Here is a 16,413-nt window from a genome sequence, read left to right as displayed (position 1 = left end):
ACACTGCACTTCCTCCTCACTCAGCCAGAAAGTAGCTACGCCATGAGATGCAGGGAGCTGAGTGGGGGACGTAAGGTGCTCCCAGGTTGGTTTGGAGAGGAAGGAGCATGGGGGGGTTGAACTGACAACATAAGAAGATCAGAGAACCAATACTGCCTTGGCCACACTGGGGCAATGAGAATCAGCTTGCCCTAGTCCTCTTTCATCTTGAGGATGACTGGGATTGGAGGAAAAGTGTACAGGAGCCGACTGTCAGCTGAGCTGGAAAGTGCTGGACAGAGAGCCTGGACTGAGGCCTCCTGGAGAGCAGAACAGGTGACATTTCCTGTTGTCCCTCACAGTAAACAGGTCGATTGTTAGAATGCCCCACACTGCAAAGATGACGTGGAGGATACTTGTATTCAGGGACTACTTGTGTCTCAAGTAAAAATTCCTGCTGAGGTGGTCTGCAAGATGATTCTGGACACTGGGCAAGTCGTTGGCTATCAGAGCAACACTCTCCTCAATGCAGAGCTGTCACAACCTGACTTCCTCTTGGCAGAGCATCCTGGAATATGCACCTTCTTGCCTGTTCATATAATACATCATGGTATTGTTGGTAAGTATGGGATCCATGAGCCCCTGATACAGTCCAGAAAAGCATGACATGCATTGTAGATGGGCCGAAGTTCCAGAATGCTGATATATGGTGAGGACTCCTGCTCCAACCACAAATCTTGAACCAACCCATCAGGGAGGCATCGGTGACAACAGACCTGGTTGGTAAGGGCTAGACAAAGGGAATGCCCCAACAAACATTCTCCAGAAGTGCCCACCACTGCAAGGAGTCCAGGAGTTAAGAATCGGATAGTCAACTGTCCTGAGCCACATCTGAAGGGGGCAAAGATGCAACTTTGCAACCTGGGCCACCTGCATCTATGAAAATGTGTGGCCCAAGAGCCTCAGGCACATCCAAACTCCCATGGAAGGCTGAGACTGCAGACTAAGGCAAAGGTAGTGAATCACTTGAATGAAGTCATACAGCAAAAATACTCTCAAGATGTTTAAGATGAGATCCAGATGGTTGAGCGAGTACAGTGTAGTGCTGACATGAGAAAGGTCTTCCTCTTTGGATCTGTCTCTCATTAACCAGTCATTCAGATACGGGAAGATGTGGATTCCTTTCCTCTGGAGGGACAGTCACCATTTAGTCAAAACCTGAGGAGCAGAGGAGAGGCCAAAGGGAAATGGTGCTTTGTAGCAACAAATCAAAAGAATTTTCTGTGGCTTGGCAAAATCGTTAACCACGAAGATCCAGAGCAGCAAACCAGTCGTTTTGAGACAGCACAGGGAGAATAATCGATGAAGTTCCAAATGGTCACTGTATGTATCAGACGTATTTGTTGAGGCTGCAAAGGTTGAGACAGAATCTTACCTCTCCCTTGGATTTGGGTACCAGAAAGTACTGGGAATAGAAACTCTGACCGTGGCATTCTGGAGGAAGCTCCTCCATCGTTCCCAAAGCCAGAAGAGAGTGAATCTGCTTGAAGAGCAGTATCTCATGAGAGGGGTCCCTCTATGGCGGGGGATGGAAAGGTACTGGATGGCATAGCCTGATTTGATGGTGCTTAAGACCTACCTGTCAGTGGTGATTAAGCCCCAAGCATTTTGAAAGCAAGCTAGCTTGTCCCCAAAGGAAGGAGACGGGGAGAAGGGAGCGACAACTGGAAACTGCTCCAGACTAAAAAGAGTGAAAGCTGGCACTAGCGGGTGGGTGGGAGGGGGGCGCAGGGTAAGGCATGTCAACTGGCCAAACCTCAGACCTGAATACCTTCTTTCTCTGGGACCTATGCTTCTTTCTAGGGAAAGGAAAGGCTCCCCAAATGCGTACTACTGATGATACTTTTGCTGCTGCTGCCACCCATCGTAGTGGTGCCTCTGCACTGCCGGGATATACACCCCCACGGACGGTAGAATAGTTCTAGAGTCCTTGAATGAGTGCACAATATTGGCTGTCAAAGGGCAAATCCTCTATGGTCTGTTGCACATTGGGAGCAATGCCCGAATTTTGCAGCCAGGGTGTCCTTCTCATGGTCACTGCTGAGGCCGTCACTCTGGCCAAAGTATCCATAATGTCCAGCACAGACTCCAATGAAGTCTTAGCCACCAAGCAGCCTTAGGTAATAAAAACCCAAAATTCTTCCCTTGAGGCTTTGGGCACTTGGTCTGTAAACTTAAGACACAGACATCCAGTTCACAAATCTTACTCAGACAGCAATATGCATCTGCAAAGAAAAGGAGGTTAAATCTTCCTACCCATCAGGCCCATCCATTTAATGTCCTCATCCTTGGAAGCGGACTTAAATCTGCCCTCCTGGGCTCTACTGTTTACTATGGTTACAACCAGGGAATTTAGCACCCTATGCAAGTACAAACCTGAAATCCCTGCACTGGAACAAAGCTGCATTTCTCCATGTGCTTCATCGAAGGTACTGAAGCCAGCATGCTCCAGAGCAGAAGTTCTCAAACTGGGCGGTGGCCCCCCTGGGGTGCACAGAATATATTCGGGGGGGGGGGGGGGGTTAGGGGAAAAAAAAAAAAAAAAAAAAAAAAAAAAAGAACACCTTACTGCGGACATTTTACCCACAGCAATGAATAACTAGCAAAGCTAATTCCTCCAGACATATCAGGTCCTCAGATGGTGCTGTGCATTTGACTCTAGATGGCGCTGTGCATTTTGATGGATTTCTGTTAAGCTTGCATAGTATTATACAAAGTCACTGCTATCTGTACATTGACTAATTTGTTACGACACAGCATTCACATTTAATTGTAAGTATGGAAAACAATTGCGGTTTTGCTTTTGCTCCTTATTACAATGGATCATTGGCTCATTCATGCAACAGAAAGAAAAAAAAACTCATGTGAAAAACAAAGCAAAAACTGGTTCAAGTGAAGCACCCGGGCCACCACATATATTGATATACGTACTTGTGGCGGTGAGGGGGCATAAACTACTACAGACAAAAAGAAGGGCAGCACAATCAAATACGTTTGAGAACCACTGCTCCACAGAACCCTAGCAGGCTCTAGGAGTACATCATTAATAGAGAGGGCAACTCTCCAAGGAGCAGATAGCAGCAGAATATTCAACAACTTATGGGTATTCTCCTGAAGGATCTCTTGCTTCAATATGCAGGGAAGCAGCCACATGCCGCAAAAGGTCCTGGGTATGCCTTGAAATCCTCTGGTACTGAAGGAGAGGAAGAGCCGGGAACCATGGAATTGTCTAAGGATGAAGATGAAGCCATTAACTGCCAGAGTTGGATCCTGATCCAGGACAGTCAGATCTGGATGGGATAACTCTGGAGGCTCTGGAAGGGAAGGTTCACTGATGCCTGGTCCTGTGGCAAATCAACGGTGATCTCACTTTAGAGTTAGATGAGGAGGTGGACCTCTGCAACCAAGAAGCGTCCCACAGATTCCAGGGAGGCCACTGGTATGGCCACTGGTGGCCAGTAGGTGCCAGGCCAGGGGCACCATCCTGACCACAAATCACATACCAATCCTGGTAACCATAGCACTCCACCCCCCAATGCTACTAAGGTAATGGAAAGAAGGAAGAAACCGACCTGGACACCAAGGAATGCCGGGCTTCCGGAGATAAAGGTGGAGCCAGCCCAGAGGGGGCGAGCAACAGGTCTGACTCATTTATAGCCCAGAATGAAGAGGGAACTTATGCTGATGGTGGAAATGTTACAACCGGCACCAAATATGCCTTCATTGTGTTCTGAGCTGGAAGCAATGGTTGACCACAAAGTTGGCAGATGTACCAAGGTGACTGATGGTCCCAAAGCAGAGGGTGGTGAGTGCAGCACCAAAAGCAGGGGATCTGAAGCAGTTTCCTGATGCCGAGTCTGGCACCAGCCCCACTTCCACCGATTGTAGAAGGGAAACACTGGGGTGCAGTGCTGATGGATCCAAAGGTTCAGCTGCCTGCTTAGCCAATGGGGCTATAAACAATGCTAGCCCTGACAAAGGCCTGGAGCAAGGGCAAACTCAGGACAGAAAACCAGAGGAGCCACTTGATAGACCACCAGCGCAGAAACAGTCAGTGCCAGCACTGACCTTGTCGGTACCAAACTCAACGGATGCCCTGTGGCCAGAGCGCAGTCAATGGTAAGGGGTTCTCTGACCTCCCTGTACCCGGGAGTTGTTGACGGAACCTGCTCCAATCTGCACATTGGCATTCACACTGTGCTAGTCTGCGCTCCTTCTGGAGGAGGCGGATGATCTTGAATGGCCTCGATTGGTCTTATCTGATCTTTTCGTTGGTGCACCTTAGGGGGAACAACTCTCCCATCTGCTCCAGACAGCACTCTCAGAACCCAAAGGCAACCTCCCATCCAATGCAGGCCTCAGAGCTGAAGCAAGTCACATGGCCTGTTCAAGCCGGTGCAGCTTTAGACTAAGATCCCTCACCACCTGAATCCGTATCATAAACAATTTGCAAACAAACACTCCTTGACATGGACTTCACCTAAGCACGGCAAGCACTGCGTGTGGGGATTGTTGACGGGAATTGCTTCCTCACATGACAGATAATGTTTAAATCCTGATAAGGGCATCCCCGGGGAAATACTTCAACTAAAGCTAACTAACAAGAAATTCAACTAACACTATACTAAGGATACTAATTAACTATATACAAACTAGAAAAAGTCACTAAGAAATAGAGAGGTTGTGAACCACACAGAGATCTGACTCCAGCCACAGATGACAAGAAGGAACTGAGGGGGGGTTATAGCAGCACTGATTTATATAGCCACGAGAGGGTTTATGAGCACCTATCTTCTATGGGTACTGCTAGGCAAAATTATCCAGCTCCAGTGCACTGGGCACACAGACACCTAAGCAGGATACACAGCTGCATCTACCAAAAAAGAACCCTCCTCATGCAACAAGACGTGGATAATGTTGCACACAATATAAGCACTGTACTACGGTTACTGTAAAGGATTCAGTACATTAAAGAACTACCTTGTAAGTTCCCATTAAATCGTCTTCATTTTCACAGCCTTCCGCTCTAACAAAATGTTCAACGGTCTGCCATTCTTTGTTGTGTCCTTTGTGAAAACATAAACGTGTGCCTGACATTTGAAAAGAAAAGGTCAGTAAGTTTCTGTCAAAAGAAGCAGCTGTTATTAAAAAAAAGGATCCTACAATGAATGCTATTTTACCTTTTAAAAAACAGTGCCAAACAGTTGAGGGCCAAGAATGGCACCATCCTAGATCGTCGTCGTCTGAAAGCGATGACATGCAGAAAATACCAGACTCTGATTCACTACTTGCCTATTCAGAAAACAAAAACATATAAATGATTTAACATATATCTTTAGGGCTAATTCTGAATATATTAATGCATGTGCTTAACTTTTACACATTGACTTCAAGCTGAGGATTGTAAAATGAGGATTCCTTGGAAATAGGGATACAAAGGCTCAAGGGAAGGGGAGGAAATCTGAACCGGTGCTCAATTTCATGCTTGACTTTTTGAGGAACAGAACCATCATCTTTCTGGTCAAAGTTTAGACACCATTTTTTTCAGAACCTTTCAATTCCATTCCTCACTCAGCTACAGGGAACACTTTTGCAAAACCCAATGCATCCCATCATCCCACAATGTAGCTAAATGTTGTCAGTATCCAGGGCGTCATACTCTTTCCACTAAAGCCAATGAGAGTTTTGACACTGAGTTTAGTGGGAACAGGATCAGACCCAAAGACCAACAGACAGGAGTTAAAGCTAAAAAACACACATGGCAATCTATGTTCTCTGTAGAGTTGGGAAGCAACCTCTCAAGGCTGTGCAGGCAGGTGGGGAGAGGTGCCTCTCCCTCGGCCCTGCCAGAGCTGCTAGAGAGAGGAGCCCCTCACTCAGCCCAGCCCAGCCCCACTAGAGAGAGGCACCCTGCCCCCTCCCAGCCCCACCAGAGCTGCCGGGGAGAGGAGCCCTGCCACCGGCCCAGGCCTGCCGGAGCTGCTGGGGAGAGAAGCCCCTCCCCCAGCGCAGTTCTACCAGAGCTGCCGCAGTCGGGGAGAGATGCCTCTCACCCGGCCCCAAGCTGCTGTGGTGACAGAAGGTCGGGAGGGGGATGGTAGGAGGAGGTGAGAGGAAGTCCTCTCTCCCCACGGCAGCCCCGGGGCAGCCTGCAGCCCAAACCCCTCATTCCTGGCCCCATCCCGGAACCCGCACCCCCCACACCTCAACCCTCTGCCCTAGCTCTGAGCCCCCTCCTACACCCCAATCCCCTCATGCCACCCCAGAGCTGTACCACCAACAAGAGCCCTCACCCCCCCTGCACCCCAACCCTCTGCCCCAAACCTGAGTCCCTTCCCACACTCCAAACCCACCTATGACCATACTGGTGCACATAACAAAATTCTTTCTGCACACGGACGTAAAAAATTAGAGGGAACACTAATGGCAATGTAGAGCATAATCTTGAGGCTGGTCCTTTGTTCATATCTTTAAAGGTCTGAGGCATCGCCTCTTTCACAATATCAACACGTGTAAGTTCAAAATACAATAATTAAATGACAAGAACTTGTTATTTCCTCCTCTGCATTTCTAGTACACCTACTCTGTGTTTTAGATTGTAATCTCGTTGGGTAACAGGCTTATCTTTGTGTCGTGTACAGCCACGATGCTGGTGCTAAAAAAATGATAATGGGGAATCTAGCTTACAGTCAAGGCTTTGGAGCTTGCTCCAGCTCCGCTCCAGGCAAAAACCTGCAGCTCCACTGCTCCGGAGCTGCTCTGGGCTCCAGCTCTGGGCTCCGCTCCAAAGCCCTGCTTACAACAGGAAGGATTTTAGGAATGTATACATTTTTATTCTTGTACTTTCTTCTGTTTCTAAAAACTTTTGCCTGCCTGTCCTAATTCTTCACATACTTTAACAAGCATTTCAGGACAACTCACCCTTTCATGTCTGACTGGTGTTTCATCTAAGTGATACTTAGAGAAGCTGGGATCACTCTTTGAGGATCCTGGTGGAGGACGTGCATAGGAATGTAAACTTTTGCTTGTTGCTATTATATGAACAGGAGATGATCTACAATGAAAAATTATTTTTATTACAATAAAACTTGATATTTTGGCATCACAAGATTATACTAATATTACTCTAAATAGATTTTTTTTTACAATTCTTTTTCATATATACATTTCAATCCAAAAGCCAATACTCTTTGTCTACAACCAAACTTTGTGCATAAACGTCTTGCCTGTGTTCATATTTTACACACAGACAGCCATATACACACACAGCTTTCCCTTACACACAGCTGAATTTATCATTAAATCATAACATCCAAAATAGGCAGACATTTAGCACATTGTGTAGGAGCAATTTAATACCCATGTTTAGTGATTTAACTTGGGTTCTTAAGCTTCTATATATGTAGTCACTAGGCAATCTCTACTCCATAAGTCACTTCATTTACCATACCCCATGGAAGTCTTCACGCTTTCATCAGACAATTATTTTCAGTTTTTCTCCTGTAATTATGACTTTGGTCCATACCATTCCTTAGCATCTCAGCCAATTTCTAATACAACCAGGTATGCATGGAAATAACAATGCCGGAAGTTTTTAAAAAATGACAAGATCATTCCTTAACCAAATGAGACGTTAATCTAAAAATACAACATATTGTCATAGTTATGCTGCTGCTTCATTCCCACGCTCACATGTGGAAGGATCGGCACTGCATAGACCGGAGAGCCACATGAAACAAGCCAACACCCCAGATTCCAACTAAACCTGCAGAGCAGCTTTCAATCTAAGCACCCTTTGCCACAAGTCTGGTTGGCTCTCATGCTATGCTTCCACTGCTTCTGACACAAGGTATGTCTACAGTGCAACTGGGAGGTATGATTGCAGCACCTGTAGACATACTCAAGCATGCTTTGATCTAGCTAGATCAATGCTAGTTTGGGTATGTCTACACATGCTGCAATCACACCTCTCGATTGCAACGCAGAAATACCTATAGTCTCTCATACAGCGCCACAGCAGGATGAGCATATTCTGATCTCTTTGTGGTGAGAGACTGCCTAGCACTGTTTAACTTCATCCCACATAGGCAATTATGAAGCTGCTGCAACAGGCACTAAAAGGATTCCCATGCTGTATTCTGGGAAAGGAATGTGGCTATCATGCAGGAATGGGAAGATCAAAAATAGGGTTAAAAAAGGGAATGCTCAGAGCTTCAGTTGGGACATAGAGCCCTCTGAGGAACAAAGGAAATGTTTGTAACAACATAAACAATATTGTATATTTTAGAACTAAAAGAACCAAAATTAATGCCTGTACCTGTTATAAAAAGAACACTGCATGAGAGGACTCTGTGGACTAGTGGCTATGTTTGCCAGTTCTGTCAACCAGTTCACCCCATTCTCACAAGAATAAGCATTTTCTGAATTGTTATTCGAGGTATGCTGGTTCCATGAAGGCCTTGAATATTCTTGATGTGAAATATCTGTACCAAGCTGAAAGAGCGCAGTTGGGGTAGAATCAGTCTGAACAGCCTGTAGTTCAGGAAGATCATCTACGAACAAGTACAAAAGAAATCATGTTTTTTCCCCATGGCTGAATTTTACTTAACAATTGTGGATAAAAGAATCTGTGGTGAACAAAAGGAGAAGGGACACAGTAACTTAAAAAAACTTCTAAATAGCAATTATCTGTGCTTCTCAAATCCTTTTCTCATCTATATTACTTATACAGGGCTGCAGACGTGACACTATAGCATGGTTTTCTAAACTCCTATTTTTACTTTTAGGCAACAATTTTAATAAAAAATTAAACTGAACATATCCTTTCAAAGATCAAGTTTTATAAACACAAATAAATACATACAAAAGTGGTTCTGATAGCAGATGCAGTATTTTTTAGGTTTAATTAAAACAACATGGGGAGGGGAATAGCATCAGTTTGAGCCTGATGAATCAGTAAATTAAGTTACTCTGTGTCTTTACACTACACCACTTAAAATCTTCAATGAATATCAAGCACTACAATCTAACTGCTTTAACAGGAAAGCTTCTACAAAACTATAAACATCCAGAGCTATTTCCGTCAAAGTTTCACAGCTAATCTGGAGAGAGATATCTCAGAAGCCATGAATGCAGCATTTATACATATGAACAGTAGCCTTCACATTTTACATTTTAAACATTCTTGCAAAAGCAGACTCCCCCATTTGTTATTTAAGTTCTTACTGCCATCAATATACACTCTACTCCTGTCATTTAATAACACTATTGTACTTCATGTATAGAACTACCATGTAACTTCATATAACGTGAATATTTTACTAATTACACATTATTCAATTATTTATATACTGCTTTTCTTGAACATGATAGCAACGAAGCTAAATGTTCCTCTAGGCCAGAATCTGCATTTGGACTTGGACCTGAGAGATGAGATGTAAAGCTTTGTCTGTGTACTTCTACCCCAACAAAAAGAACTTCACTGGAAGTTGTGAGCAGAAACTTACAGCCCTGAGTTAAGAAAGCAAGTTTCTGTCAACATCTGCTTGTATGTGAATGGGGCAGGAGCTGGTGATAGGCTAAACAGGGAAACCATTGTGCCTTAGGACTGTAAGATGGCATGATACATCAACTATCGTACCATGCATATTTCGTGAAATAATAAAAAACAGAAGTAAACCTAGAAAGAGGAAAATTCTGTCTGATTCTGTTGTTACTCCATGTGTGTAACCTGCATGGACTTCAACAGGAATTTCACACGTGAAGCAATTACAGAACTGGGCCCTTTATATAACTTTTAGAAAGCTATTAAATTCTTTACCAAGCTCCATGTGCTCATCACAGGATGCATATCCAGGAGAAGATGGCAGGTTCTCATTACATTTCAGTAACTCCAATGACTCAGTCATCCCTGAAGTTCTCTTGTCCACTACAAACAGGAGTTTCTGTACGGCATTAGGCATTTGATTCGTCTTCACTTCCCACACCATGTTAGGATGCTTTAAATTTTCTGACTTTGAAAAGACACAAAATTACACACACACAAAAATTATGAAATATTAGGTATGTTATGTGGCTCCACATACAAACTGTAGCCTTATCACCAAGCCTTCCCTTCTCCAAAATCTTATCTACTTCTTTTATCTAACTTCTTGTATTATCAAAACGCTAAGTTGTAGTGGAAAACAAAAAGACAATTTTAGTAAGTTTCATTACACATTTGAATTACAATGACAGCTTGCTTTCTTCATTTCCTAAAATCCTGGTGCTGTAACATTTAAAATAAAAGGAATACTACTAAATGTTAGTACCAACTGTGAGAGGAGCAAGTGGTTATTCTGCACAACTGCTGTTTCCTAAAGATTAGAAAACTTTCTTTTTTAGCTATAATAATTTGGTTTATTTACTGGTCTTTCAGGTAAAGATGGACTAAAGCCACTGTAACATGATTCCTGACTACTTTCAAAAAGTATCACTGAAAAGGTAATCATGGGTGTTTTATAACAAGGCAGAATACAAAGAGATGGATAACTGACAAAATTCCAAGACACAAGACAACTAAATGTGCACCTCATGTGCACTATAATTATTTGAAGAATAATCTATTAAGAAGTGAGACTATCTTCCCTTTGCTCTATGTATATAGAAAACTGCCACCTGAAAATGGTTAGGAGGTTGTGATTGAGATTACCACAACTCACTGGCTATAAACTGTGCACGCAGCAAGTCTGTGCTAAAATAGCCTATTTTTGTTACTGTACCTCCCTATGAACTTATTTCATCCACCTCACACTCTGTCTTTTAGATTGTATACTCTTTGGGCTGACTTATTTACTATGTACAGTGACTAGCACAATGGGGCCCTGACCTGGCAGAGGTCGCCACATGCTACCACAATATAAATAATAAAACCTGGCAATAATAATAGGGAAGATTTTCAAAGGCATACAGGACAGTTAAGCCTAACTCTCCCATTTGTTCCTTTGAAAATCAACCACAACCACACTACAAATAGACTTCTGCTATCACAATTAAATTATTTGACACTATTGCACACTTGTCTTATTTTCATTTGTTGCCAGCTTTGGCATGTCTACTAAGTCATTAATGTTTTCTTTAGTGGGGAAACACGATGGCAGAGGCACTTCTGGGGCCATGAGTATCCTTTACCATTTATTATTATTATTATTATTATTATTTATATTACTGTAGAATCTGTCTCCTTTCAAGCTGAGGAGAGCTAAACAGGACTTCTAATTGCCTCACATATACATTCAACAAGAAGGATGGCAAAATAATGCCCTGTGGTATTCTGCATAAGAGGGATTTCAGAAGCAGAAGAACAATTGCCAATAACTACCCATGGGAAGCTTTCATTAAGGCCTGATCCAGCTATCATTGGAGTCAGTGGGAGTCTTGTCATTTATTTCAATCAGAGTTGTACAATACTATTAAAAAGCTGCACAGCCACATGAGCAACACTATCCACCCTTACTAGAAACCACATCTTTGTCAGTAACACTTTGTGGTCAACAGCATCAATCTAGTTATGTCTAGTATTAAGCAATAATTTGACTCAAGTCACCTAATCAATATTTTGCCATCACCTTGCTCCCCACTCCAAATTTGTTCAGCTATGCATTCAGATTTTTTAAGTCAGTTATAATCTAATTACTCAACTCAGACTTGTGCAGCTGAAAGTAGAATTTGTTCTAACAGAGCTCTCCAGGGGACTACACAGTGAAATGGAGAAAGTTACTTATGTGCATAAACATCATTATCTAAGTGCTACATGCATCATGTCATTTTTATTTTACCATCCCTATTTCCTTCCTTCATTCTATATTCTTTCTAGCTTTTCTCCCTCCATCCTCCATTTGGGTCTGGCTCCTCATGGGGGAGGTAAGGAAGGGATCACAACAAGGGATCACATCAAATCAGAGCACTCTCTGTTCTTCTAGCTGTTCTCTCTTCTTTTCTGTCTATGCCCTTCTTTTCCTCCCTTCCACCTAGTTTTGCTGTCCCTTGTGTTCTCTCTGCTTCCTTCTTCTCTTCTTTCATGGATTTGTTTTTTTCTGCTTGATTTTTCTGTCCCTACCAAAATGACTGAGTTAGCTGCTCCACAGGGAAGATATTTCTCTAAAACAAATGCTAAGTTCATAATAAAATTTACCTAATAAAAGTCAAAGTCTATGACGAATACAACCTGTACAAGGTGCATGAAGAATACATTTTCCAGTCAGCAAATGAGTTAATGTTTCCAGCTCTTAATAATTTTACCCAGACAAAAATCTCTCTGTATGCAAAAGTCTAGAAATGCCTTCGACAAACAAGAAAGAAAAAAAAATGGGCCCAAGTTCATTTTGTAATGTTTTATCCTGGTAGATTGAAGTCTGATTTGGGCATCATATGCTTTTTTCTCTCCCCTAGGATGTTACGGTCATGGAATTAACAGTAATTAGCCTGAGAGTATAAATGGTTTTCTTTTTAATTCAGTTTCATGCTCAAAAACGTTTGTGATAAATATATTTGCTAGAAGTACAAAATTGTAGCACAACATTGTAATAACATTTTATTTCCTTTGGTTAACAAAGACAAATGTGAATGACTGTATAAACACAACTTTTAAAAATTAGTTGAGTTGTTCATGTTTAAGAAATTGACAATAATTAATAATGATTTTATTTATTGGGTTATATACCTTCTATTAAAATGGATAAGTATCTCTATTCAAAAAAATGGGGTTCAGTGAGACTTCTTCCAAAGGGTGAGCAACATCTACCAAAGCCACACTGAGCTGGGATGTTTGGGTGAAACTTTATCCTGTGGTTTTCCTTTTGGCATTATTTTTCCTTAATCAACTGCCAAAGTCTCAGAAAATCCAGTAAGACAATAAATTACGCTGTATACAGAGTATTTTAGAATTAGACATACTGAACTCCAATGGCTTTATCCAATTCTACAAGCTGTCTTTTATTTTCTGAGGAGGGTCAAAGAAGTGCTAGTCTACTCAAACCATTTAAATGCCACACATAGGATCCTTTTACCTGTTTGAATTGGATTACAGCATAATTATCTCCAAATGAAAGTTGCATGTACATGCTTAGACATTTTATTTAACCCCCAAATTACTCCTAGATCATGCAGTTCATAGGCCAGATTTTAAGGGGCATTGGAAATCTTTAGGAAGTTGAACAGGAAAGGGGAGCATGTCTACCTACTGCAAGATATTAAAAATGCTACAAGCTTCTGGGACTGGGACATTGTTTTCATTTTGACTTTTGTACGGTGAACTACCACACTTTAGAAGACATATTAGATAAGTGACTAGGTGTGAATTAGTTTCATAAATTTTAAGGCCAGAAGGGACCATTAATTCATCTTGTCTGACCTCCTGTATATCACAGGCACTAAATTTCATCCCGTTATCCCTGCATTGAGCCCAATAACTTGTGTTTGATTAAGCATATTTTTAGACTTGAAAGTATTCAGTTTTTATCAGTAAATGTTGATTTGACCATACACATTCAAACTGACTAGAAAATATTTCCAACTATAATAATCAAAATTTACAGGCAGGCAAAGTAAGAAAAATGCAGCTTGAGAACCTAAAGTTTTATTTAAGAATATTTACTTTGCATATGTTGACATCTGATATTGATAACTCATGTTATAATAGTTATAAAACTTTTACTTTTGGAATCAATCCACCCTGGATAATAGCCCATCATGGTCTGGTTCAGTGGACATATGAAGGGAACAGTTAGAAATAAAAAAGCAATATATAGCAAATGTAGAGAGGGAGACATAGCAAATTGCATATTTTAGAAGTTATGGAGTGTGTAATGTTGATAAGGAAAGCTAAAGACAAAATTCCATGGCTGGCAAGACTAAGTACAGGAAAGAGTTTAAGTATACCAGGAACAAAAGAAATCCTAGCAATGGTATGAGCTCATTACTAAATTGAGATGGTAGAAGTGTTCATAATGATGCAAAAAAAGGCAGAAGTATACAATAAATATTTCTGTTCTATATTTGGAAAGAAGGATGGTAGTAATTCATATCACATAAGGAAGATGAAGTACTTTTCAGCTGATTTTAACTGAGGAGGATGTTCAATAACGTCTAGTGTCCGGGTGGATTTATTTAAAATGAAAATGATTTAAATCACTGAATTCAATCATAATTTAAATCACCAAGTAGAAAACCTTGAGTTAAATAATTGATTTTAATCTTGATTTTGCAATTGTACTTTTTAGTTATTTTCCTAAAGAAAGGTTAATTTTTCTTGGTTGGTAACCATTAGAACACGTTGATTTGCACCTAAATACACACTAAATTTCATGCTTTTTTTTGCTAACCAGGAGAATAAAAACTATATCTAAATATATATATAGAGATTAATTTGAGCAATTTACTTAATTTACTTTTATTCAGATTCTTAATTTTTTACGTCAGAAAATAGTCAATGACATATCCTAGCTGATTAAAATTTTTGTAATTTGTGTCATGCTCTATTTGGATGGGAATTAAAACAATTAAATGCACAGAAACATTTTAAAATAGTTTTTTTAAGTTAAATAAAAGTACATTTGCTGTACTGATACATAAAAGTTTATTTAAAAAATTATGAAAACATGTTTTACATATAAAACTAACTCATTTATTAAACAACAGAAATATCTGTAGTTAGTGAATTGAATTGATTGTTTCTGGTCACCATGTTCTTCAAGATTTTAGAACTGGTAGCTCATTCTCTCAGACCTTGTTTTTATTCACAGATGGAAGAGGAAAACAAGCTTTGAATTGGTTTCCTAACTTTGAATTAACTAGTCATTGACCAGTGGTTCTCAACCAGAGGTAAACTACACCTGGGGGTATGCAGAGGTCTTCCAGGGATACATCAACTCATCTAGATATTTGACTAGTTTTACACTAGTGCAATTTATGTAGCCTGTTGAAGTCAGTACAAACTAAAATTTCATACGACTTGTTTATATTTCTCTATATACTATACACTCAAATCTAAGTACACTATTTATATTCTAATAAGTTTTATAATTATATGGTAAAAATGAGAAATACGCATTTTTTCTGTAGTTTGCTGTGATACTTTTGTATGTTTATGCCTGATTTTGTATGCAAATAGTTTTAAAGTGCTGTGAAATTTAGGGATATGCAAGACAAATCTGATTACTGAAAAGGGTACAGTAGTCTGGAAAGACTGAGAGACAGTGACCTAAAGTACTTGAATAAACTAAAACAAAAATAATCTCTCTGCACTTTCAGAAGAGACTACTGTCAAAAGCTAGTTTAACACTCTATACCTGTATTTAATTCAAATTAAAAAAAAAATCAAAAATTGTTTTTCCCCCCAAGAAATCATTGCTTATCATCCACCCAAAGTTGTCCTGGGCATTTATGGCTTTTCAGACAGCTAATAAATTTTTAAGACCCCCCAATTTCCATTCACATTCTTCTAAATTTTGCTCATAATTCACCTCAGCCCACACAGGTCCAGAAGCAGGCCCTTTCCCCCAGGGCCGCTAGATGGCACCGCGGCCTCACACAATTTGGAGAATGGGAACATCTCTGAATTTTTGATTAGCTGATCTAGCCCCAGTTTCCATTAGATTAGATAAAGAGGGGGGGAGGGTCTGCTCTATAGAAACTACTGGTTGGGACTTTCCTCTGTTTGCCGCTAATACATGTAATTAGATCATGGTCACTAGGCAACTATCAACCTCCAAAAGAGGATTTGGGTTATTTTTATTTATACCGCAGCAGCACTTGCAGCCGCCACTGTCCAAACACAGCAGCAGACAGATCTGTCCTTGAGTCACAAGACGAAGAAGCCTGGATGTAGTCTACGAACCACAAGCCCAGTGGCCAGGCTGAGAGAAGCGGACGCCGGTAAGGGTGTCCCCGCAGTGACTGACCAAGGCCCGGCTGGAGGGCTTGTTAGCCATAGGCTGCAGGGAGGAAACGGGCTCCGCAGCTGCCAGGCCCCCATCCCCCTCCCGTCATGTGATCAGCGCCTGGAAGCTGCCCTTGTTTATAAACTTTCCCCAGCACGGCGCATGCGCGCAAGGCCCATTCATTCACACTGCGTAACAACAAGCCTGGTGGGGGATGGGGACAGTGGGGTCGCCCCGCGCCCCCCCTGGAGGGTGCTGACCCGCACTAGGGCTCCCCGGGGCCCCCCGGCCCGTGTGGCGGATTTGATCCCGTTCGATTCAGGCAGCGCCCCCCGCCTCCGGTGCAGGGGCCACACAGCGCAGCACCGGCGCTGCTCCGCGCCTCCGGCGGGGGCTGGCGCAGGCAGCCGGACACCGAACTTGCGCACGATTTCGGTGGCGCCCCGCTCCGCTCCCC

At 41.9% G+C, this 16,413-nt stretch overlaps 1 protein-coding gene across 2 annotated transcripts in view; it reads right to left on the bottom strand.

Annotated features, from left to right (window-relative positions):
- HBP1 (HMG-box transcription factor 1) overlaps positions 1-15,609 on the bottom strand; it is a 33,458-nt gene extending 17,849 nt beyond the window's left edge. The window contains exons 1-6 of one of the 2 annotated variants that reach the window (XM_032769825.2): positions 15,540-15,609; positions 9,860-10,052; positions 8,357-8,591; positions 6,961-7,093; positions 5,220-5,331; positions 5,020-5,129 (exon numbers count right to left, since the gene is read on the bottom strand). In XM_032769825.2, the coding sequence (XP_032625716.1) occupies positions 5,020-5,129; positions 5,220-5,331; positions 6,961-7,093; positions 8,357-8,591; positions 9,860-10,028 (759 nt within the window). In that variant the 5' untranslated portion in view covers positions 10,029-10,052; positions 15,540-15,609. Of the gene's footprint in view, positions 1-5,019; positions 5,130-5,219; positions 5,332-6,960; positions 7,094-8,356; positions 8,592-9,859; positions 10,053-11,855; positions 12,631-15,539 lie in introns of those variants that run through there. The other variant, XM_075064889.1, reaches the window with a different exon arrangement.
- Between the last annotated feature and the right edge of the window lie 804 nt (positions 15,610-16,413).

This window comes from Chelonoidis abingdonii, chromosome 1 (genome assembly GCF_003597395.2).
Source record: "Chelonoidis abingdonii isolate Lonesome George chromosome 1, CheloAbing_2.0, whole genome shotgun sequence".
Classification (NCBI taxonomy): domain Eukaryota; kingdom Metazoa; phylum Chordata; order Testudines; family Testudinidae; genus Chelonoidis; species Chelonoidis abingdonii.
Note: the sequence above shows the minus strand (reverse complement) of the source record. Positions and strands in the feature narration are given on the sequence as shown.